Source organism: Rhopalosiphum padi, chromosome 2 (assembly GCF_020882245.1).
Source record: "Rhopalosiphum padi isolate XX-2018 chromosome 2, ASM2088224v1, whole genome shotgun sequence".
Taxonomy (NCBI): Eukaryota; Metazoa; Arthropoda; class Insecta; order Hemiptera; family Aphididae; genus Rhopalosiphum; species Rhopalosiphum padi.
In genome coordinates, this window is record NC_083598.1 from 90,311,881 (window position 1) to 90,335,794 (window position 23,914).

A 23,914-nucleotide genomic window follows, 5' to 3' on the forward strand; every position below is an offset into this window, starting at 1 on the left:
CGGCGGCACCGTACGTACCATTTGGTTATGCTCATACATACATGTTATTATCGTATCATCTCCTTTCTTTTCTTACTCATTATCCGGTAAGATTACGATTTTGTGCGATAATCATTCCTTTTATTATTCATAAAAGAAATGTTGTTGGTATCTACATTACAGTTTCTAGTGAAGTCCTGAGTGAGGAATATTATGACACTACGTAGTAGTGTTATTATATTATTAATATAAAACACATTTTTCGAATTCTGGGATATCTCACTCATCAAGTACGACCTTCAAATAGTTCAAACAATCATATTTTTAGGAATATTGTAAAAACTACATTAACTATAAAAATATAAAATTATTAACAAACATTACTACAGTAACCATCCAACTGTCTGTTTTATTCGATAATTTAATAAGAAGTTTTTCTGGTTTTTTTTTTAATGTAAATTTGATTTATGAATTATTAATAGCATACTTATTATTGTTCCAAAAATGTAAAATGAATTTAACTTGTATTAATTTTTAATTCATGTAGACATTGTAGACATGTACAGTGTTATACACTATATAAATATCATGTGGCGTGTATGTAGTTTAATAATTAAGTTTAAGTTTCTTTAAAAAAAGAACCGGTAAAGTTTTTCATGTTTTCAAAAGTTCAAATATGCTTGGAAAAATGGAAATACATCTTTATTGTGTATGTATAAAGAGAAGTAGAGAGGTTAATTTTTTTTATTTATCTAAATCCATCGAAATCGTGGTTTTCTTTGCTAAAGTTTAAATTCATTTTTATATATTTCATTAAAAGTTCTATAAAAAAAAACAATTAGGTAAAGTCTTGAAATATTGATACAATATTCACCATAACTGTTTCCATTAAGTATATATAGAGAATAAATTTTCAGTTTGTATGTTTCTAACTATTTAACCCATTTATTTTTATATTTAAAATAAATATCAACAAGTGGTAACAAATAACAATATATGTATATATACTATATATATATGTATATGTATAATATATATATAGTATATTATACACGTTAATAAAAGCTTTAACATATACACTAAATATTAGGTATAAAAAAGGGGGAAAATAAGTAATTGCTCTGCTGTACAGTAGGTGCCAATTATGCATTGTCATTGAGCAAGTCATTTCAATATATACATTAAATATTTTTGTTTAAGATATCTGAATTTTGACTGGATATTTTACCCATCGGTAAAACATTATTTCAAAATCGAAATTATCAAGTATTACTTATATATTACGAACAAAGTGTAAAATGTTGCTGGAAATCAGGTTTCTGTTTGTCACTGCCACACTAGTATATACTTCAATAGCATCAAGGCAATCATACATAATTATGATTTATATGGAAAAAAAAATCATTATTAAATTAATTTAATAAGAAATATAGTAATACATAAAGTCAAAATCATTCGATCATTATACATCGTAGTTTTTATTAGCAAAATATATTATATATATCATATGCATGGCAAGAAATATCATGTCCACGAGCGTAACTAGAATTTAGTGGTTACAGAGGCTAGAGTCTTGCGCAATATCAAAATGAATGATGTTAAAATATGTGTATACAAAGTAGCTTATTACAACATTATTAAATAAAAACAGTATAAATTTCAAATTGTTGATAGGATATAATATTTCCTTATATAATATTTAAAGACATTAGCAGTACCGTTTGAAGTGTTTATTAATATCCTTAATTGCCTAAAAATCGGTTTGCTGATGATATTGTCTTGACGTATTACCTTAACAGAAAAACAGGAAGCATATTATCCTGTATTATATATTATATATATTTATATATTTGCGGTGTATTAATATAGTTATTATCTATAATTATAATATTTTATTTTATGTGTATCATGTCATCGCCTGCGTATAGTTTTTAATATTAAATAATATGTGCCGGTATGAAAATCGGAGCGAACCTGGTGAATGCGGAGTCAATGCATATATAAATTAGGTGCCATGCTAGTCGACGTGTCGGCAAAGGCTTGCAAGAAATATAAGTTCGGCTCGGTCAAGTACTGGGCGCGTGTGGCCACCGAGTACACGGCCACCATATACCATCCGGTTGGCACGTGCAAGATGGGACCGGAACAAGACAATGACGCTGTCGTCGATCCGGAACTGCGCGTGCACGGGGTCGCAGGTCTCAGGGTGATAGACGCATCCATCATGCCCACCATCGTCCGGGAAAACACAAACGCGCCGACCGTAATGATTGCGGAAAAAGCGTCGGACATGATTAAGGATAAATGGCATCTGTATCACGACAACTAAGCTGTAGTCGACGAATGACGATCATCAAGATGCGCGGTATTTTATTGTTATATATTATATGAATTATTGTCTTAGATGGCGAGACCGTGGCTGTCGACTCCAAAAAGTAGTTATTTTCTTTTTTGGATTACTTTTGAGAGGAACGCTACCCGTGTACGTGTTGATTCTGGTTTACACATTTTATGGAATAGCAAATTTGCGTTCATCAGAATTGGTAGTGTGTAATTAGCTTAAAATATCGAAAAACTAAAAACGATCATTTGTTTTTATATTAAAACTAACGATTCTGATGAACAAAAATGTGCTATGCTATACGTTTGTAAAACGGAGACAATATACAATACATATACATGCATGGGTAATATCATCCACTTACGAGGACTACGTAGTTTTTATGCAATTTTGAGAAGAATTAAAATATTATGTTTAATCTTAAATATATTTAGATACTAATTAAAAGTATTTTAAAAGTGATGCCATGACAGTCCTAACAATGGTTGTTGAATGTTGTGTAATAATATTATATTATAAAGAAAAACGGTTTCGCACAGGACAAGCTTAGGCGAGGTACATTATTTACTACATAGTGTTTTTATTTTATTGATACCAAAACACAATCATTTTTAATAATAAAAAAAAAACACTAATTAATCTGTACGAATAAATGAGTACTACTAATTGTCTTTAAGCTATCAAAAAAAAAAAAAAAAAAATGTATGTTTAGGTTAGATAAAGTCAAATTAATCTACTATTATAGCAACTGTTGATTATTAATTATTCTATAAATCATTTTTACCATCTATATAGGTAATAGTCGATTAGAATTTTGAATATTTGTGGCTGGGAATAAATTTATGATTTTCTCCGTAGCAGATACATTTTTGAAAATAATTACAATACAAACAAAGTGATTGATGAATTATAGTTTGTACCATTGTCAAAAATCAAAATATAACTACTTTGTTTTTATATATTTTACAAACATCGATATAATTAAATAATGAGTACCAATTATCAGTAAACAAAAATAATAAATAAATAAATCATACAGTTTATTAAGGAATGTTCAGGTTATTATTTTTGTACAATAATTCATAAACAATTTCATAAGAATGATGCAATTATTTTTATATGAAAACATTAAAATAAATAACATTAAATTTAAAATTAAAACATAACTATACTATATACTATATATATACAATAGTATATACTTAAAAAAATATTTATTATTATTCAGGTACTACATAAATAGGTACTGTTTATCTAGGTATTTGTTAGTTTTAATTAAAAATGATTAAAATACAGAAATCTCTTATGATAAAATAACTAAATACCTATTCTAAATCATCGGTAGGTTGAATATTAAAAAAAACTATTATTAAATTAATTGTTATTTCTTATAATAGGTAGGTATGTAACGTAACTAATACAAATTTATAGTTAAATATACACAATTTTCAATAATTTATATAATACCAATAATGTCCAATATAATTTTATGAGTGTTCATGATTAATATATGATTAATAAAATTATCATTTCTTTAAAAATTTGATTAATAATTATAATTATAAATAATCTCCTAATATACCTATTACCTACTATTAAAAATACTTTAAGGTTGCATGTAAATAATACATATTACTAGCTAAAAAAGCATCTGTGTATCTAATATGATATACTTTTGAAACTAACATAAACTATAGAATACAAAATAAAAAACTTAATTCTAATAAAAATACAAATCGTGGTCACAAGCGTACATTTATATAATGATAATAATGATTAATAATGTTTTAAGATTAGTTCAAGGAAATTTAATAAAAACTATTTTATTTTTATTACACAATCATTTAACTTATGTCGTTTAATTGATTATTAGTTAAATCGCTTGTGCTTTCAGTGGACATTTCAACTGCATCTTTAATTTTTGCATTAGAGCTAGTCTTAGTTGGGACGGTGCAATTAGTGGTTCTAGTAGATGTCTTAAAAATTTGAAATTGTGGACAAAGTTTTTTGTTTAATAAATTTAATACACGTTTTTTACATACAAAGATTAAAAAAATCAACACTCCTTGCAGAGAATTTCCAATGTCTGTGACATACCACACATACTCAGAACCATCTGAATCTGTTGCCCATGATATAATTTCTGCTAACCAATTGACACCCATGACGATGAATAATTTCAAATACAACATGAATCTGAAACACAATAACCTATAGTTATAATTCAAATTCATTCGAAAAAAAAAATTATCAAATTCATTAAGTAAATATAATCATTTTTATTTTTATTAAATATTATAACAAATATTATAGGATAACGCGATTCTTACTAATATGGATAAAATTCTCAGTACTTACCTTTGTTTTTCATAATGGTTCGCGTTATTTTGGCTTTCAGATCCTCTCAGTACTTTAGCATCTCTCATATGTTTGACAATCACTATTGCCGTGTGTATAAACATTAATAGATTACTAAATAATAAAATACCGATAGGACCATAAAAATATAACAGCGTGGCTAAATCTGCTAAAATATTAATTTATTAATGATTAAATGACGTGATGATACGCTTGGATATTTTTTTTTATTAAAATTTTATAATTATGTATAATTGTAATGATCGAGCCCTAATTCGTTAAAGGTATTCCTTTACTCGTTTTTTTTGCACATACTAATTATTTACTCTTTTGGACCGACGTACAAACTCCCTATTAACAACTTATATTTTGATGGTTGGTTTATAGATGTAACTTTAAATAAACGCTTGAGGGACGTCACACGTTTATAAATTATTTGATAACAACCATTTTGCGTGGCAAGAATCATTCAGTAATAATCTTTCATAAAAAGCAGATTTTTACATTTTACTGTACAATTTTTTATTTGTTTTTACGATTACTATAGTACAAAGAAAAAAAGGTTATTAGTAGGTATTGGATGACTTGATTTTAATTCAATAATAACTTATTCGTATAAGTAATATCGTCATATTGTCAACAAAACAAATTACTTAGGTAAAGTTCTATTATTCTTTATTGTATTGGATATTTGATTTTTTGTTTTTTATTTGATGTATTGGTTTTTTTTCTACATGAAACTGATTTTTCGTTTTAATTGCGTAACAATGCAATTAATTTATGGTACTTATTTCATGGGAATATTTGTTAGTTACTTTTAATAAGTATTTTAAACTAAAGTTTTAAATTTTGTATTCCCTTATATGCATTCAAATTATCTATATTATATGCCTTAAAAACATCTATGTGCTGCCCCCTTTAATTCATTAAACTTAAAGCATAACCATAACTTTATGGAAACGTCATAAAGCAATAATATGTCATGTATTTACTTTCTAATTTATTATTTTAAATATAGCATCGATAACACATCTTATTTGCAGTTTCTTGTCGATTTTTACTGTAAATCGATCAAATATCAATAAAACTATCATTTTTATTTACAGCGAAAAACAGTATCTATTAAAATGTATTAATTAAATTAAATATATTTTTCTATGTATTATATAATATTTACTCATAGCAATATAAATTATATAATACATCAAATACCTACAATACATTAATACATTTAAGTAATTATTTTGTTAAAATGTAAAATTGTCTAACTAGAAAGTAATATAAAATATTACTATATAAGTAGTAATAAGTGGCAGTGATTCCTTAAATTATAATAATATATTTTGTACAGACTCAAACTTAATATAAATACAAACCACTTTCATAAAAAATACTTACAACCAAACCAACAACTACTAATTCCGATTCTTGGACGAATGTTATCAATTAGTAAATATGGCAATTTATCCATACCAAATGTTATTATTGAAATTAATGTAGTACATCCCCACGCATAAATTGAATAGATAATAAACTTGTTTTCTTCATTTTCTTGTGTATTTCCTCTTAATGGTCTAAATCCACTGAAAATTAGATACATAAACAAATTAAGTTATTTAGAAATTTTACTAATTTAATTTACTATTTTATAATTTAAACATTTTTCCTTAGAAAAAGTGAGTTCATGACTGCTCCACTGCTCTATGGCTCCACTTGCTCGACTCTGTCACCGCCGTCACTACAATTCCCCCGACACTCGATTTCCTCATAACCGATACCGATTGCATTGCCTTACCGTTTCCTCAGATTTCGCACATCTTTAAACCGATATCACCGTTATTCTTACCTCGCTACACGTAGGTACAGCTTCAATAGAAATGTACACTATTTTATTAACTAAACTAGGGGCTGGTGTAACTCGATTCCGATTGTTTGGAAGCCGTTTTAGGTGCTTTCGAGTTGGTCGAGAGAATATCTTTTCATCGGAAATTCAAAAAAAAAATGACGTATACCGAAAACGGTATTTGAGTGTCTATTTATTAATCATAAACTCGTGTAATATACCACTGCATGTCCAGCTCTTTTTTTAATTAAAAAAAATAATTAAATACAAAAGAATGTAATTGAGAGTCTAGCTATCAGTCCTTAATCGATGTAAGTCGATACCTCCTGACGTCAAAAGTCTGATAAGTTAAAGTCGATGTTTGAGAGTTAGGTAGTCCATGATTATGGTGGAAGTTTAATTTACAATTTTACATGCAACTAAATTTATCAGATAGGCAATCCGATTGCGTCGGATCACGGATAATGTGGGTGCACGAGTGAAATTGTTTATGTATGAAGTATACTATAGTATACAACACAGTAACGCACGCACCGTGATGCTTTAGTATTAGTAAAAATTTGAAATTTACTATGTTGATTTGCTGAAATACATACAATATATTTAAAAGTAACTTTAACTATTTACTTAGTCAAGTGCTATTTAATCAAATCGCGTGTTTGATTTCTGAGTAATCACTAATCAGTCCTCACCCAGTGCAAACAAGTATATATTTTATTACCTAATACAGTCCGAGTGGTCTTCAATCTTTTTGGACTTGCGACCCACGTAAGCTTTGTAAAAAAGCTAAAATTGCTTGAAATTGCTAAAAAGAAGATTTATCGTGACCCAATTTTAAAGCTTATGCGACCCAGAAATGGTCCTATTATTATGGTCCTAATACATAATAATTTCATGTTTTTGTTTACATGTTTGTCGGTACTATAAAGATTTTTTAATGCGGCATTTCTATACTTATTATTCCTACCATTATATTGTAATAAAATAATTGAATAATGCATATTGTTTCATTATGTACTCGTAATATTTATGTATAAAAATAATTGTTTACTACAAGTTATCTATATTACATGAACTGATTATGCCTACCAGAATTATATTGTCATAGTCGGAGACCAAGATATTTTGCTTGCTACGTTTTTTATAGTTTATATATTACTTGAGATTTTTTCATTTCTGGTTTTAATACGTTTAAAAATTTGAGATCAGCGAAGTCGATTATAAAATTATAATAATCTATGAGTTTCTTTGATGGAGTAATAGACGGAATATATTTAAACTTTTTATATAATTAATTATCTGCGTTTCATTTAGTCATATTTTATAATCTAAAAACCACTTTTACAAATTATATTTCACGAGTGACACGTATGAGTAATGAGTCGAGACGATCATGTTTTACAATAATGTATGTACATTTTATGATGGAGAAAATTATATAGTATAAGAATAAAAAATAAAAATGCATTTGAAAATGGTCTCACGCAATGACAATATAGTTTTGGAAAATTATATTTCAAGTATCAGAATACAAATAAGTATGCAAAATGCCTCGGTCACACGTTATGATAATATAATATACTCTAATCAGTTATATAAGGATATATATATATATAAATATATATGATGCATAAGTAATAGAGAGTAAAGTAAGCATCAAGGGGAGTAAGTATCGGCCGATAGGAGGATGAATGGTTGGGGAATGGTAGCGTAACAGATCAAGTGGAGCTAGTGAGGTGGTGGTGTTGGCGGTGACGGAGTGGAGCAAGTTGAGCCATGGAGCAGTGGAGTAGTATTTTTTTATAATTATTTTTTCGTAGTACATTTGAATGTCTATTCTTAATATTGAAATTAATACATTTAATATAATCTTATCGTTTTCAAAATAAAAAATACTGATTAAATTTGTCAAAAAATTTAAAACATGATATTCTAGTATAAAATGTTTTCATTTTGCTTCTAATTCGTAAATACTTTAAATTTAAGCGTTATTTATAATACGTACAAACTAAATTACGACTTACATTGTAAATGGTTTTCCATTTGAAATTTAACATTATAATAAGCAAACTGTTTACAATACTACATTACGTTTTGTATTTATTAATTTTTTTTAACAATATTTATAGGTGTATAATAATGCAGTATAAATATTCAAGGGCATTGGGGAACGGGGTATGCCACTTGCTGTTATGGTAGTATTACGGCGAGAATTCTAGATATATTTACCTAATAATATACGTAGGTACTCGTTTTTACCTTGTATAATGGCATGTATACTTAGTATACTCTTTTATTAAACATGTTTACAATTTACAACTTTTTGAGTTTTAAATTTAGACAGCATCTAGCCAGTATAATGATACAATAACAATAATGACAATAATAATAATAATAATAATAATATGTGTATAACGTACTGGCATCCATTTAATCAGTAGTATTATATTAAAAACAATATAATAATGAATTCTATATTTTTATGAATCTATATTACGAATAATAATCGTAATTAATTACCTACCAGTTTAGGTACAGGTTAGGTTAGGTATAATGAAACATTTAATTTTGAATTTTGAATATTGAAACGAATATGAATAATATTAACCATACCATGGCTAATTTTATTTTGAAAACTAAAAAGACCAGTAATTAATAGCTACGTAAATAATAATAATAATAATAATAATAATAGGTGAGGATAATTCATGGATGTAGTCTGAAGGATATTAAACCAATGCGACGGTAACTACCACTCAATATACAATGTTTTATTTACCTGAAAGTCCACCATAGATCAAAACACATAATATTAAGCCAGAAAAAACTTGCCAAAAACGTGAATTGAAGGGTATACGCTGAAACAAAGAAAAACCACACTTAATTAATAGTATAATATACAGAGTGATTTACCAAGTATGCTCACTCCCGTTTTTCTTTAAGCAATAAATTTATTCAAATTCAGATTTTTTAAATGTTTTAATATAACTACTAAATGACCATGTATTTAAATTCTTGAGATATTTTTGCTACTTAAGACGACATCCCCTCTCCATTAGATATTACTGATATTAGTGATTTGGTGAATATTTGTTTTGATATGTTGATTCACTGAATTCAAATACAAACGAGTCATTATCCAGTACTTATTAATGGTTATAGTTTAAACTAACAATAGTTATTTTTAAGAATTGTTTTACAAAATTATAAAATATATATCTTTAGGTAATACTGGAAACTAGGACCACTCTTACGAATTATGTATTATTTTCAAAATTTATATACCTATTTAATATTAATTACCAAGAATCAAGATAACCAAAAATAAGTTAAATTCAATGTAAGTAAAATACATAGGTACATATAATTATAGGTCCTAATATTATTTTATCAAATATTAAAATTATTATTGCGTATTTGCGTGTTACTATATAACACAGTGATACCTCTTTTAATGGACACTTTTGAATAGTGGAAAACTCCCTATAGTAAATACTTTTAAATTCCTCTGCAAAAATATATGTACATAATAGGACTATAGGAGTTATAACCTCTTAATAGCAGACACTCCTAAGAGTGGTATCAAAATTAAAAATTACTTTCATAAATGGACACAATACATTTATACATAGAAAATGTTTAAAGAAATTTGAACACATTATCTTCAAAACTTGTACTGTGTACTGTTAACATTTTTTAACTGTTAATTTCTGTAGATGACAATATCCTTACAGAAGACAGAACATTAATAACATCAGATATAGTCAATATTGTATTGTAGACAATTAAGTGTAGAAAAAACCGAAGCAGAAGCAGAAGAATAAGAATATGAATCGATATACAATCCGACTTTTGAAGAAGTTTGGGAAACAATAAATAATTTAAAAACGTATTTTAAAAATTAAGATGAGATCAGATTATTTATGGTAGCCAATTTAAAAATCCATTTTGAAGAACAGAAAAAATTTACATACAAAAATATAATAGATATTTTTAATTGTATATAAACATTTAACGTTTTTAATCCATTATTTAATACATAAATACTTAATATATAAATACGATAATAAATAATAAATTTAAAATAATATAAATCATATTATATTCTAATGAGCAGTTAATATATTAGAGTACAGTAATTAATAAACAATTGTTTATAAATTATAATATCCTCCTTATAGTGGAAATTTCTTATTTCCCCATGACTGTCCATTATATAGAGGTTTCGCCGTATAGTATAATATATTTTATTATTATAAGTATGTATTTACTTGGGTTACAAACGTTATATTGTTATATATCAATGTTAAGTTTTTGTGTTAGCCGATATTAGTGAAATATAACGTAGGTATAAATCATATAATGTGATATTTAAAATTATTTTAATGGATAAATTATTTAATACATTTTATGATAAATTAAAAATATTGACATTAGTTTAAAAAAATATTTCAAGTGTACCCATGTCCCATACATTATAAACATATTATTTTCATCACACGTAAACAAAGAAGATATTATATTAACTTACCTAAAAAAATACACCATGTTTTATCACCATTTTCAGTTATTAATTGAACAACTATTAGACTGGTGTAGGCCACCAATAGCGTTACTACATGACACATTAAAGATTTTCCATGCAAAGTCTGTAAGTCTTTGATAAGCGCATAAACAAGGAACGTTGAAAACAAAAATGGCAGTGATAGGATCATGCCGATGGTATTAAATACATTTCTTTCCTGTGTTTGGCCTGCCAATTGTTTCGGAGAACAAACAACTGCTAAAATTTGATAATTTAATTCGGAAAATTGCTCCAAACAAAATTGATCCGGTCCAACATTTGCCGATTCACTCAGTAAGAATCCCGCATTATTTACTTGGAAATTATGACTTTTATCTTTTGACGGATCCAATTTATATTTTCCAAAACATGTTAGTTTTCCATAGACTATATGAAACAGGCCCATCTCATAAACATCAACCGTCCCGTGCTCATTTACAAATGTTGGAACCTATAATATAAACTAAATTAATTTTTAAATCTAGAAGTAATATTATTTTTTAAATTTAATTTAAAATTGTCATGCAAGAATACAATTTTTATAAAATCCTTAATTTTTTAACAATATAGTTGAACGTCAACGAATAAAAACGCAGAACCATTGATGACCTATAAATCTCGATAAGTTATATATTCAACCGGATATAGTGGCAATAATGAAAACCTAAAGGATTGAATGTGTATAAAATACCTGCCACTGAAAGTAAAATAACTAAAAACAATTTTTTGGTTTGAACTAGTCGGCCAATATAAAGAAACCCTATGTTACGATTGTCGACCTACCAAACTAAGCTAACCTAGACTAAATAACCAAACCAACCGTGACCGTGTACTTTAGACCTGTGTTTATAGGAGTAGTCCAATTTTCCAAGTAACGAACTCGAATCTAATATGATGAATGAAAATATAGAAAACATTGGGAGGATGTGTTATAGTTGCGCAAAATGCAACATGGCCAAACAAATTTTAAAAAAAGTTGGGAATCGCATTATTTTTAATTTTTTATAATATACCTATAAAGTAAATTTGATATAATCTCAAATAATAATATCTTTAATACATTTTAATTAAAGACTTACTAAGTTTACATATATAAAACTATTTTTGAAGTCAGCAATAATTATATGGTGTAAATAAATTAAATATTTTTACGATGCATATATAATATATTAATTAATGTTAACACGTTGAATAGAGTTTATATTTAATTATACTCGAAAAAATGTATATTATAAATAAATATAAAACTACCTATGTATTAATAGGGGCGGTGGTCGTTTGGGCGAAGGTAATAATTTGACCAAAAAAATTATAGTTCGTTTGGGCGAGTGAAATTATTTTTACCTAAGTAATGCGAGGTAAAAACCTGGTGACAGATACTACGGATATTATTTTAAATCATTATTAATCACTATATTATCGACAATTTAAATAATTAATTGTTGAATGTATATTATGACTTATGAGTATTTTCATACAAAGCCAATAGATCACTTTAAAATGTACTAATTATATCATATGTATTTGTATTTATAATTTTTTGACTGTACATTACTCTATCTACCTATATAATATCTATAACAACCCCTGGCCGTACGTATTTGTATATGAAGCAATTAAATGGAAAACGCTTAGAGTGACCAATTGAAAAGCACCAAACTATTGTATTAAACTATTGTAACCCTTACTCAAACTGATCACTGATAAAACTAGTTATATATTTAATTTTTTTTTTAATTTTATCGTTATAAATTATAATATACCGGCATTTAAGATATTATTTAAGTATTTTTAAGTGTCACATATTCTATTTATTTTATTAAATTTGCTGTTTTTGTGTCAACTACAACAATGCCGAGCTGTTTTCTTTGTGGACGTTCTTGGTGTTCGAAAAATAAAAACATAAGCTTTCACCGGTAATTGGCATTTATAAACATAAAAAAAAACTCTAAGATCTATACCAATATTTTTTTTTTTTAAATAGGTAGAAATTATTACTAATTATTTATAATTTGTATGATTTTATTTAAATTGTCGAGTGCAAATTATAAGCATTTTCATACCGCCCAAACAGTATTTGAATTGAATAATCCTCGCCTAAATATTATATATCTATTCACCCAAACAGACCATATTTTGGGTTCATTCGCCCAAACAATCTACGCCCATTAATAGTACCTAGTGCCTACGCTTACTGCTTAATCTAGCAGAACTAATTGTACACAAGCATTAGCCGATCTTTATTTTTATTTAAAGTTGGTATATTATTAAAATATTATTCATTGAATCTGTTTTATTATTTATAATAAATAACTCAAAAATCTATTCAAATCTCATGCAACAAATTTTCCTTATCAAATCGTAAAGTCGTAACTATTAAAAAAAGTAAATTTGCATATAGATGATTATTTTAGACTATATATATTTTATAAATGATGAGTTATGACTTAAAAAAAAATTATATGTTTTAGACATGGCCCATAGCTAGGTATCAATGTATTATAAACAAAATTATTCAATGTTTAATTGTTTTGAAGCCTCGTAAAATTCAACTATAATTGAATCCATAGTCCAAATTAAATGTAAATTAGGTAATTGTTTTTTTATATTATTATTTATATACAAGATGTAAACTCTATTTATTTATTTTTAATGAAAAAAAATTAGCTATATATATTGAAGAATTATACCTACGCAACTCTTGGTCGACGAACCTCTAAAATATGTTTACTTTTATGAAACTCGTAAAACATGACATTTTTGATGAAAAAGTTTTTTGAAAACCAATGACTTAAGTTTTCATTTTGATAAAGGTTAGCTTTTGAATAAAGATTAATGATTATCCTCTAATTAATTGAATATTAATTGTATACGTGTACCGATGCGATAGGGAATATTTATGAATATCTAACTAAGTATTTCAGTATTTGTATGCTTTTTAGAAGATAAAAATGAACCAAAGACAAAATTATTGAGCATTTAGTATACATATTTAGTTAGGTATTGTTTCAAATTTAAAAAAGTTTAAATTGGTACCCAATAAATTATTGTTGAATATATTATCCAGCTACCTATGTAAATTTATAATTTATAAGATTTCTAAGCTGAACCGTTGTTGTTTATTATAAATATCAATGTTAAACGTATACATGTGTTTAACAATGTTTAACGTTCATTAATGGTACCTTCGCACACACTAAAATTGCAGGAGTTCAAATGTCCGTTGTCACAATATTACGACGATGCGTTTCGTGAAAAATTTTTAAATGACTCGTACAACAACGCAAAAAAATTCTGGAAATACTCACCCAATATGCGGTGGAAAAACAAGAAATCTCATTTGGTCGTCTCACGTAAAATAATTATTAGGGTTTTAACCGATTACGGAACCCCTACCTTGAACTCAGCGACATGGTCCGACGCGTTCAGTGGCGTGCATCTCGAATTCACGTACGCAGCGTTCGGCTCGCAGCACTTGCGGATACACGTTCCTGTTTCGCACGTGCAAAGGACGTAACCGACATCCTGCACCGAACGGTACGCAGCCGGCGGATACGATTTTTCCGGTTGTCCGGCCCACAGTACGTCGTTCACCTGGTAAGCGTTTTCGGGCGCCGGTTGGGAAGCGTTCATCGGACACCGATCGTCGGCAAAGGCCACAAACCGCAACAGAAGTAGCGTCGGCAGCCACGTAAACCAACGGCCCATCTCGCTCAAGCGCGTGTCGACGTGACAGAAAAGATAACGTAAACGGCAAACAACCCGATAGAAATATAATAACACTTCTTGTAAGTCGTCAGTGACGCGTCCTATACGACTGTGCGCGGTCGTGCCCGCTGAGCGTTCGTTGAGACTGCGCGACTGAAGACGGAAACTGTTGGGCGTGTGTGATATGCGCAATACTGGTTGCCGCTACGATAGCCATTAACCACGCAAAGCGATTTTCATGTTTAGTCGAGATAATATTATATGATAGCGAAATAATAATAATATTATTGTCTTCGGTCTGTGCGTATAAAACAGCGATGTAGTTATAATATGTATACTCAACTCGAATTATCACCATAATCCAAATAATTTTTAAGTCTCTTGAAGAAGGTAAGAAAAAGAATCGGTAAAGTTTTTTCATATTTTCAAAAATACAGTATGCTTGGAAACATAACTACAACAAACAAAGAGAAGTAGAGCACATATATTTTTTGTTTAATTAAGTCCATTGACATCTTGGTTTTCCTTGCCAAAGTTTAAATTTATTTTTAAATATCTCATCAACATTTTTATAAAACAAAACAATAGGTACATTCTTGTAATATGATATATTACTGTTTTCATTAAGTTTAGAGAATGCATTCTCGGTTTCTTCACACGGACTAACCCATTTATATTTAAGATATATTTTAAAATAAATATCTATTGATGGTAAAAATATATATCTTCTTATATGTTATCAAATTTAATGTTGTTGGTTGTAACTTTGTAACTTTGTAATTGAACATGTTAGTAAACTTATAATAGCATGATAATATGCTGAAACATTTTAATTTTAATAAATAAAAAAAAAAGTTTATAACTAAAATTTAACACGTTTTTAGAAGCAACCAACGAGGCAACGACTATATCTTCAGCTGAACGTTCGGCACATTATTATAAGTCACATTGCAGTAATTAAATCATCGTCACTCGTCGAGTAATTTAGGTTGGCTAATTTTACCCACTTTAAAATACAAGTTGAATAATTAAGTTTGTGTGAAACGACCATGTCCTATAAATGTCGTTTTCATGAGAATTGTACTTCCCTAGTTTTCCCTACTGCCACACAATTTTTGGTAGGTATAATTAAAAAATAAAGGTCAAACGATCAGTACATTGGTCAATGTTAATGACTATTTTTCTTTAGATTTTGTTTATTTCGTATATATATATTCACAATTATAAATCATAAATGTAAAATAATATATTTTACTACATTATAGTATATAATATAGATACTACAATACATTTAGCATAATATAAATAATAATTTCAAAACGATCAAATTAAAAAAAATTGAACTTCCTAATGCTAGCAGACGTTTCTATAACTATACTTATATTTCACCAGCTACTATGTACCACAATTATATTTGATACGCTCGATATGACATTTATGTAACAGATTATATTAGTCGTTGACGAGCATTGTTGTTGAAGTTATTGGTTATTAATTTATTGTTGTCACTTTGGATATAGGATATTGCGAAACACGTGCTCATATTATATCATTTTAATTACTTGTACTTTAATTCTTATTTACCTATAGCGAGGTGCGATAATGATACTATTATAAAAGTATGATGAACCCAATCATGACCGGTGTTGTTTGAGATATGTAGTATTATTGGAAAAAAATAGTAGGTAACAAGTTGTAAAACCCGGTTTTTTATTTATGCAAAAAATATATAGTATTTTCAATTATAAATATATTCAATATTTTATTTTCAACACTGACATTCTTCTTTTTACATTTGTTCTTATGACGACTATATTGTTAATGCAACGGCTTATATAAAATACTGCTATATATGATATACTCAGAAAAACATTTAATTAAATACGAAATTCACTCAATATGTTATACAACCATTATTGGGGGACTGGAAGTTTTTTTTTTAATTTCGATAGTAGCTTTGTTTCATAATGTCTATGACATAATTACGCAAGTGAACACTGTGAAAGGATTTTGTAAAATTTAGTTTTTAAAAAGGATTCACCCAGCTTGGCATTTTTTGGCTCACGAAAAACGGTTATTATTTTATTTATATAGGCTAGTCATGTATGATTATATTTGTTAGAAAAAATAAAATAGTAGTTATTATAATTGGATACATTTTAAGCTTGTGTTTTACATTAATTTGTCAAAGCCATATCCATTTAACGTTGCGATCAACACGTATTATCATCGCGTTTTGTTATGTTCGATTACTGTTCAGTTGTTTAAGTATCTTAACACGCTATTTGACAAACTTAGGTTTATGATCTTCATTTCATCAATAAACTCGTAATCGTGGACATGTACATTACTGACATTTTTCAACAATAATATTTATATAAAATATTAAGCATTTCATTACTTGAATATAGATTATAATTTATAAAATATTGTATTTTTATGTTTGAACATAATTACATCGAGTGTTAAATAACGAATTAAACAAAGTTTGAATCATATACCTATGCGATGCATTTCAGCATTTGTAATGGATACACGAAGTTAACAAAAATAATAATTTTGAATAATAACACATATTATGGTGCTGTCGTAATTTGTGTTATTTATTCTTTGTCTGCGGGGCGGATAAAGTGTGTTGGCGGACAGTATACGGCCCGCGAGCTGCCATTTGATGACCCATGTATTAATGCGTTCGTTCAATATGTAATTTAACGTAGGTATAAACAAATTATCTACGAAAAATGTACATGTAAATATATGGTCTATAATGCTGTACCTGCATGGCTACATGTACATTTTATTTTACAATAAATATGATTCAAAGTGAATCGCGGTTAAAATAAGATGTTTATGATGTGTCACGTCGTATTATGATATGCGACACGGAGACACATAGTAACAAATTGCAAATCGAATGTGAGTATGTGATCCACATAATTTATTAATATGTCCCTCGTAGCAGCCAAAGTCAGTTTTTAAAAAAAACGCTTGCCAAGTCAGAGATCGGCTTGTAAACTTTCTTGATTTTCAATTTTTAGAAATGTATTAATTGCATTCAATATGTATGTATAATGTATTTTATTTTCATTTTAATTTAGTGAAATTGATCTCTGAAACCGGAGAGCAGATTTTGTTGTTTGGGGTCTTGTTAGATACATTGGTTAGGAGAAGTGCAATCAGTGCCGGTGCAAGCTTTTGCGGAGCTCGGGGCAAATAAAAAATGTGGGGGCCCTCATTCCCATTTTATACATTACAATTACATCCCCATTCTAAATTAAAAGGTAATTTTGTCCATCGATTTTAAAACAAACAATTATTGTATCACATTAGGTATGTAAATAAAATCAAAACACTCAATGATAAATTTTTTTCGTAAAAAATTAAATTTCATTCGCTCATAAAAGTTTTCCTATACGCTAGAATTTTTTTTTACTGTTACTTGAAGAAAATCTTATGGATAACCTCATATTGGGTACTTAGGTATAAATCACAAAAATTATACGAATTTTCAACTTCAAAACTCCTTGCAAATTTTCGCGATTTTGATATATTTCGTAAACATTTGAAGTTTAAATGCTTATAAATAAAAATTGTGACTAACGATTTTTTTTTTTTTTTTTTTTTTTTTTAGTACGATAAATACACCTTATAATATGGTATTAAATTTTAAAAATTTTTTGGATAGCCAATTTTTTTTTATAGTCATTTCCAAAAAAACTTAGGTAAATCGAAAAATTTCAATTGTCTGCAAAAAGCTTAAAAAAAAGTCAAAATATTTTGAAAATTTAATCGTAAATAGATAACGCTAAGAAACGAAAAGATTTGGTGAACATTCCAAGTATTTACAATAATTCATTTTTGAGTTACAAAATATAAAAAATCGATATTATCGAAAACTGATTATACATAAAAATTCCTGTTATTTCGTTACTTTTGACTTCCCCCTCCCCACAAAAATAAAAATAAAATAAAAGTACCAACTAGATTCAATTTCCTTTTCAAAAAGGAGCTGACGATAAAAATCAAAGCACTATTACCACTCCAAAACGTGATGACAGACATAAGGTTATTCATATTGGATAATTTGATTTAAACACAATAATAACTGATTCGTATACAAGTAATATCCTCATATTGTTAACAAAACATAAATTACTTGGATAATTAACTCTGAACATGTTCAGTGGAGCCCATTATCTTCTTGAAGAATAAATAAAAAAATAAAATAATAAGTTTGTGTGAATCGACCATGTCCTATTAAATATCGTTTTCATAAGAATTGTATTTTCTTAGTTTTCTCTACTGCTACACAATTTTTGGCAGGTATAAATATAAAATTAAGATCAAACTATTAGTATATTGGTCAATGTTAACGATTTTTTTCGTTTTAAACGAATTAAAAGATAATTGAACTTCCTAATGCTAGCAGACGTTTCTATAACTATACTTATATTTCACCAGCTACTATGTACCACAATTATATTTGATACGCTCGATATGACATTTATGTAACAGATTATATTAGTCGTTGACAAGCATCGTTGTTGAAGTTATTGGTTATTAATTTATTGTTGTCTCTTTGGATGTAGGATATTGCGAAACACGTGCTCATATTATATAATTTTAATTACTTGTACTTTAATTCTTATTTACCTATAGCGAGGTGCGATAATGATACTATTATAAAAGTATGATGAACCCAATCATGACCGGTGTTGTTTGAGATATGTAGTATTATTGGAAAAAAATAGTAGGTAACAAGTTGTAAGACCCAGGTTTTTTATTTATGCAAAAATAGATTTTATTTTTAATTTTGTTATCCAGTCGGCGCACAGTGGTCGGAAATGAAATCTAGCTTGCCTAAATTAATATCTTCGAATAAAATCAATATTTTCGAATTTGGTTTTTTTTTATAATAAATTGTATATAGAGGTAAATTTGAAAATAAAATAAAAAATTTTTATGGAATTTAATTTTTGGAAAATTTTGATTAATTAGTCATTTTATTATTTTTTTTAAGATTTTTATTTTTTTTTGGGGGGGGATATTCAGCTACTAGGACCGTCCTGGTCATGAGATGTCTCACAGCCAATACCCTAACCATCTCTATTGATTGCCATACCATTTTATTACCTTTTTTTTTATTATTTAATTAAATATATGTATATATATATTCAAATTAAGAAAAATTTTATCAGTTTACAGCAGGTATAATATTTCAAAAAAATACTTCCCAATTACAATAATTAATTATAATAATAAAGTATAGTGCTTAGTATTATTTAGTTAATTATCAGATTCAGAGTCATAATAGTTTGTATCATTTAAATTTAAATCATTTATCTTTAATAACATTCTTGCTTCATTTGAAAATTTGGAATTATTTTTCGTTTTAATTTTTCGGAGACTTGATATAGCTGGGTCAGATGATATAAGAAGTAAATGTAACAGATCTTTATTTGTGTTTAATCGAGAATTTTTCCGTGTGTGGTGTTCTCGAAAATTTTTAAAGCCCTTATTGCGACATTCTTGAGCCTCTTCTGACAATTGACCTTATAATAAATGAAACAGAAATTATTAGTTTTCTAAAGTACTTATACAAATAAAAAATGTATAATGATAAAATTATATACCTATTGGAAGAAGTACGGCGACCAACTATACTGACATTATTTTTTGCAGTTGTTCTTACATAAAATACTGCTACATATACGATATACTCAGAAAAAAATTTAATTAAATACGAAATTCACTCAATATGCTCAATATGTTATACAACGATTATTGGGGAATGGTATATTATTTAATTTTAATAGTAGCTCTGTTTCATAATGTATATGACAAAATATTACGCAAGTGAATATTGTAAAAGGATTCACACAGCTATAGGCATTTGATGGTTGACGAAACGGATTATTATTTTGTTTATATAGGATAGTCATATATTATATTTGTTAGAAAAAATAAAATAGTAGTTATTATAATTTGATATATTTTAAACTTGTGTTTTACATTTGGTCAAAACAGCATCCATTTAACGTTGTGCTCAATACGTATTATATACACTGTGCCATGGGATTAATATCACTTCGCAGAGATGGTCAATTTATAGTCTTAAATGCAACCTCACAACAAACATCTATAATACGTATCTTAGATATTCTAAATTAATAGAATTTGACTTCTAAAATATAATATCCAGGCAATGTCTTATGAACGTAACAATAGTTATTAAAAATTTGTTATCAAAATTTATATCCGAAGGATTTCAAATAAAGGATGTACATATGTTACTTCCATTGTAACATCTCATAGGCATCATACTGAGTATATAATATAATATATATAATCATCGCGTTTTGTTATGTTTGATTACTGTTCGGTTGTTTAGATATCTTAACAAGCTATTTTATGAACTTTATGGTCTTCATTTCAATAATAAACTCGTCATCGTGAACAGATAAATTACTGACATTTTTCAATAATAATATTTATACAAAATATTAAGCATTTCATTATTTGAATATTGATTATAATTTACAGAATATTCTATTTTTTATGTTTTGAACATCATTACACCTAGACACCTAGTGCTAAATGACGAATTAAACGAATTAAGTTTGAATTATATACCTTAGATGCGTAATTTGTAATGAATACATCACAAAGTACATAGAGACAACTATAGTCAATTATTAGAACGGGGTTAGACATAAAGCGTTCGTTCAATATGCAATTTAACGTAGGTATGTACAAATTATTATTGCATGTAAAAAGTACTTAATAGGTACCTATGGGATATATAAAATGATATGGATATTAATTCATAATATTTATGAATTTATGAATTTATTATGATTGATTCAACTGATTTTTATTATTTTTTGAAACACTAGATAATTGGTTTATTGTTTTAAATATATATTTCTTGTACAGATGAGTAGGTACTTCAGGTGTATTACAGTTGACTGAAATTAAATCACGTCAATAATCAGTATAACGATTTGTCATTTGACAAGAGATATAATAATATGTGAAGGATATACAAATAAAATATCCATTACCATTATATTATTGGATCCTGGACGTTCCAGTGAAATGTCAATTCGACGATGTTCGTTTCGGCGAAAATAAATAGTGAAAAAAAAATGATATATAATGTAAAAACGAAGTATATAATATTATAATAAATACGTAAATACCATATTCATTTTAAATCTACACTATATAATATTATAAAGAGGAAAGATTTGATTGTTTGTTTGTATTAAATAGGCTTCGAGACTACTGAACCGATTTAAATGAAATATGGTACATAGATAATTTAGACACTGAGAAAGGACATAGGCTACTTTTTAATACTAAAACAGGACTGTAAGGGGTTAAAATAGGGGATGGTATATATTATAACACCGTACCCGCACGGTATTGCCCTAAACATCGGTGTCGGCGGTGATATGAAAGGGGAAGTTTGGGCGGCCAGATATGGGTCGCTGCCGTACCACAAAAATATAGATATATATTTACACACGCCACCACGACGCCGATAACAGTCGTACAATCTTAGTATATATATATATGCCACCACACGAATTGACGTAAAAAATCGGAATTCCAATCATGATTTTGAGAAATTTAAGCCCTCCGTGTATGTGAAATGGAACAAGACTGCTTACTAAAGAATTAAAGGACAATTTAATTGTAGCGACCACTATTACCGGTCCAGCAGCTGACGGTCAACATACACCAGGAACGTACACAGAGGGGTGTTTTGGGTGTTCAAAAACACCCCCCAAAACTTTTTTCTGCGTACGTCCCTGGCATACACGACGGATGTAATACGCGGCGGAAAATGCGAGGCGCAACGGAATATACGACGTGTATAGCCCCGGCCTTAGAATTTGGGAAGGCTATGATATAATTTGTATATGAAAACTAGCCAAGTCAGACCTTAGGCTTCAATATGTTATGCTAAGTTATAAGAAGAAATTATATTTTAAGTTGTTATAAACTATTTTATATTGTTATAAATAAATTTGAGGACTGACCATAAAAATTGGCATCTACCGCTGTCGTTTTGAAATTTTTGTCTCGTGTGCAAGCTATAACTTTCGGACAGCCATTTACAAATATTTAATAATACAATATAATTTAATTGTATTGTAGGTAGTAATGTATTATATAGTAATAAGTAACAGTTTTGTAGCAGATTTTTACTGTACAACTGTGTCTTTATTTTTACGATTACTATAGTATAGGGAAAAAAAGGTTATTAGTAGGTATTGGATGACTTGATTTTAATTCAATAATAACTTATTCGTATAAGTAATATCGTCATATTGTCAACAAAACAAATTACTTTGGTAAAGTTCTATTATTCTTTATTGTATTGGATATTTGATTTTTTGTTTTTTATTTGATGTATTGGTTTTTTTCTACATGAAACTGATTTTTCGTTTTAATTGCGTAATAATGCAATTAATTTATGGTACTTATTTCATGGGAATATTTGTTAGTTACTTTTAATAAGTATTTTAAACTAAAGTTTTAAATTTTGTATTCCCTTATATGCATTCAAATTATCTATATTATATGCCTTAAAAACATCTATGTGCTACCCTCTTTAATTCATTAAACTTAAAGCATAACCATAAATTTATGGAAACGTCATAAAGCAATAATATGTCATGTATTTACTTTCTAATTTATTATTTTAAATATAGCATCGATAACACATCTTATTTGCAGTTTCTTGTCGATTTTTACTGTAAATCGATCAAATATCAATAAAACTATCATTTTTATTTACAGCGAAAAACAGTATCTATTAAAATGTATTAATTAAATTAAATATTTTAATTGTCTATATATATATATAAATATTTACTCATAGCAATACATAATATATTATATAAAGCATCAAATATCTACAAAACATTTATACATTTAAGTAATTATTTTGTTAAAATGTAAAATTGTTTAACTAGAAAGTAATATAAAATATTAATTTATAAGTAGTAATAATAAGTGGCAGTGATTTCTTGAATTTGATTTCAAATAGATAATATCTGTTGTACAGACTTAAACTTAATTTAAATACAAACCACTTTCATAAAAATTT

General features: G+C 27.5%; 1 protein-coding gene across 2 annotated transcripts; it reads right to left on the minus strand.

Moving 5' to 3' along the window:
* Positions 1–3,811: 3,811 nt before the first annotated feature.
* Positions 3,812–15,168, minus strand: LOC132922721 (G-protein coupled receptor Mth2-like). Of its 2 annotated transcripts, none has more exons than XM_060986380.1 (6): positions 14,482–15,168; positions 11,053–11,536; positions 9,301–9,379; positions 6,077–6,261; positions 4,679–4,844; positions 3,812–4,516 (listed from the first exon to the last, which is right to left on the minus strand). In XM_060986380.1, the coding sequence occupies exons 1-6, from the start codon at positions 14,791–14,793 to the stop codon at positions 4,165–4,167; spliced, it is 1,578 nt and encodes a 525-aa protein (XP_060842363.1). In that variant the 5' UTR covers positions 14,794–15,168; the 3' UTR covers positions 3,812–4,164. The 2 variants fall into 2 exon arrangements, with proteins under 2 accessions (XP_060842363.1, XP_060842362.1); XM_060986379.1 differs by having other exon boundaries at positions 4,679–4,847; positions 14,482–15,165.
* Positions 15,169–23,914: the final 8,746 nt, after the last annotated feature.

Excerpts from the sequence above, each read along its gene's own strand:
- LOC132922721 (XM_060986379.1), bottom strand. The coding sequence starts at position 14,793 with ATGGGCCGTTGGTTTACGTGGCTGCCGACGCTACTTCTGTTGCGGTTT. Across the intron at positions 11,537-14,481 it reads ACCATGTCGCTGAGTTCAAG|GTTCCAACATTTGTAAATGA; the intron begins GTAGGGGTTCCG and ends TTTATATTATAG. Across the intron at positions 9,380-11,052 it reads AACATGGTGTATTTTTTTAG|CGTATACCCTTCAATTCACG; the intron begins GTAAGTTAATAT and ends TCTTTGTTTCAG.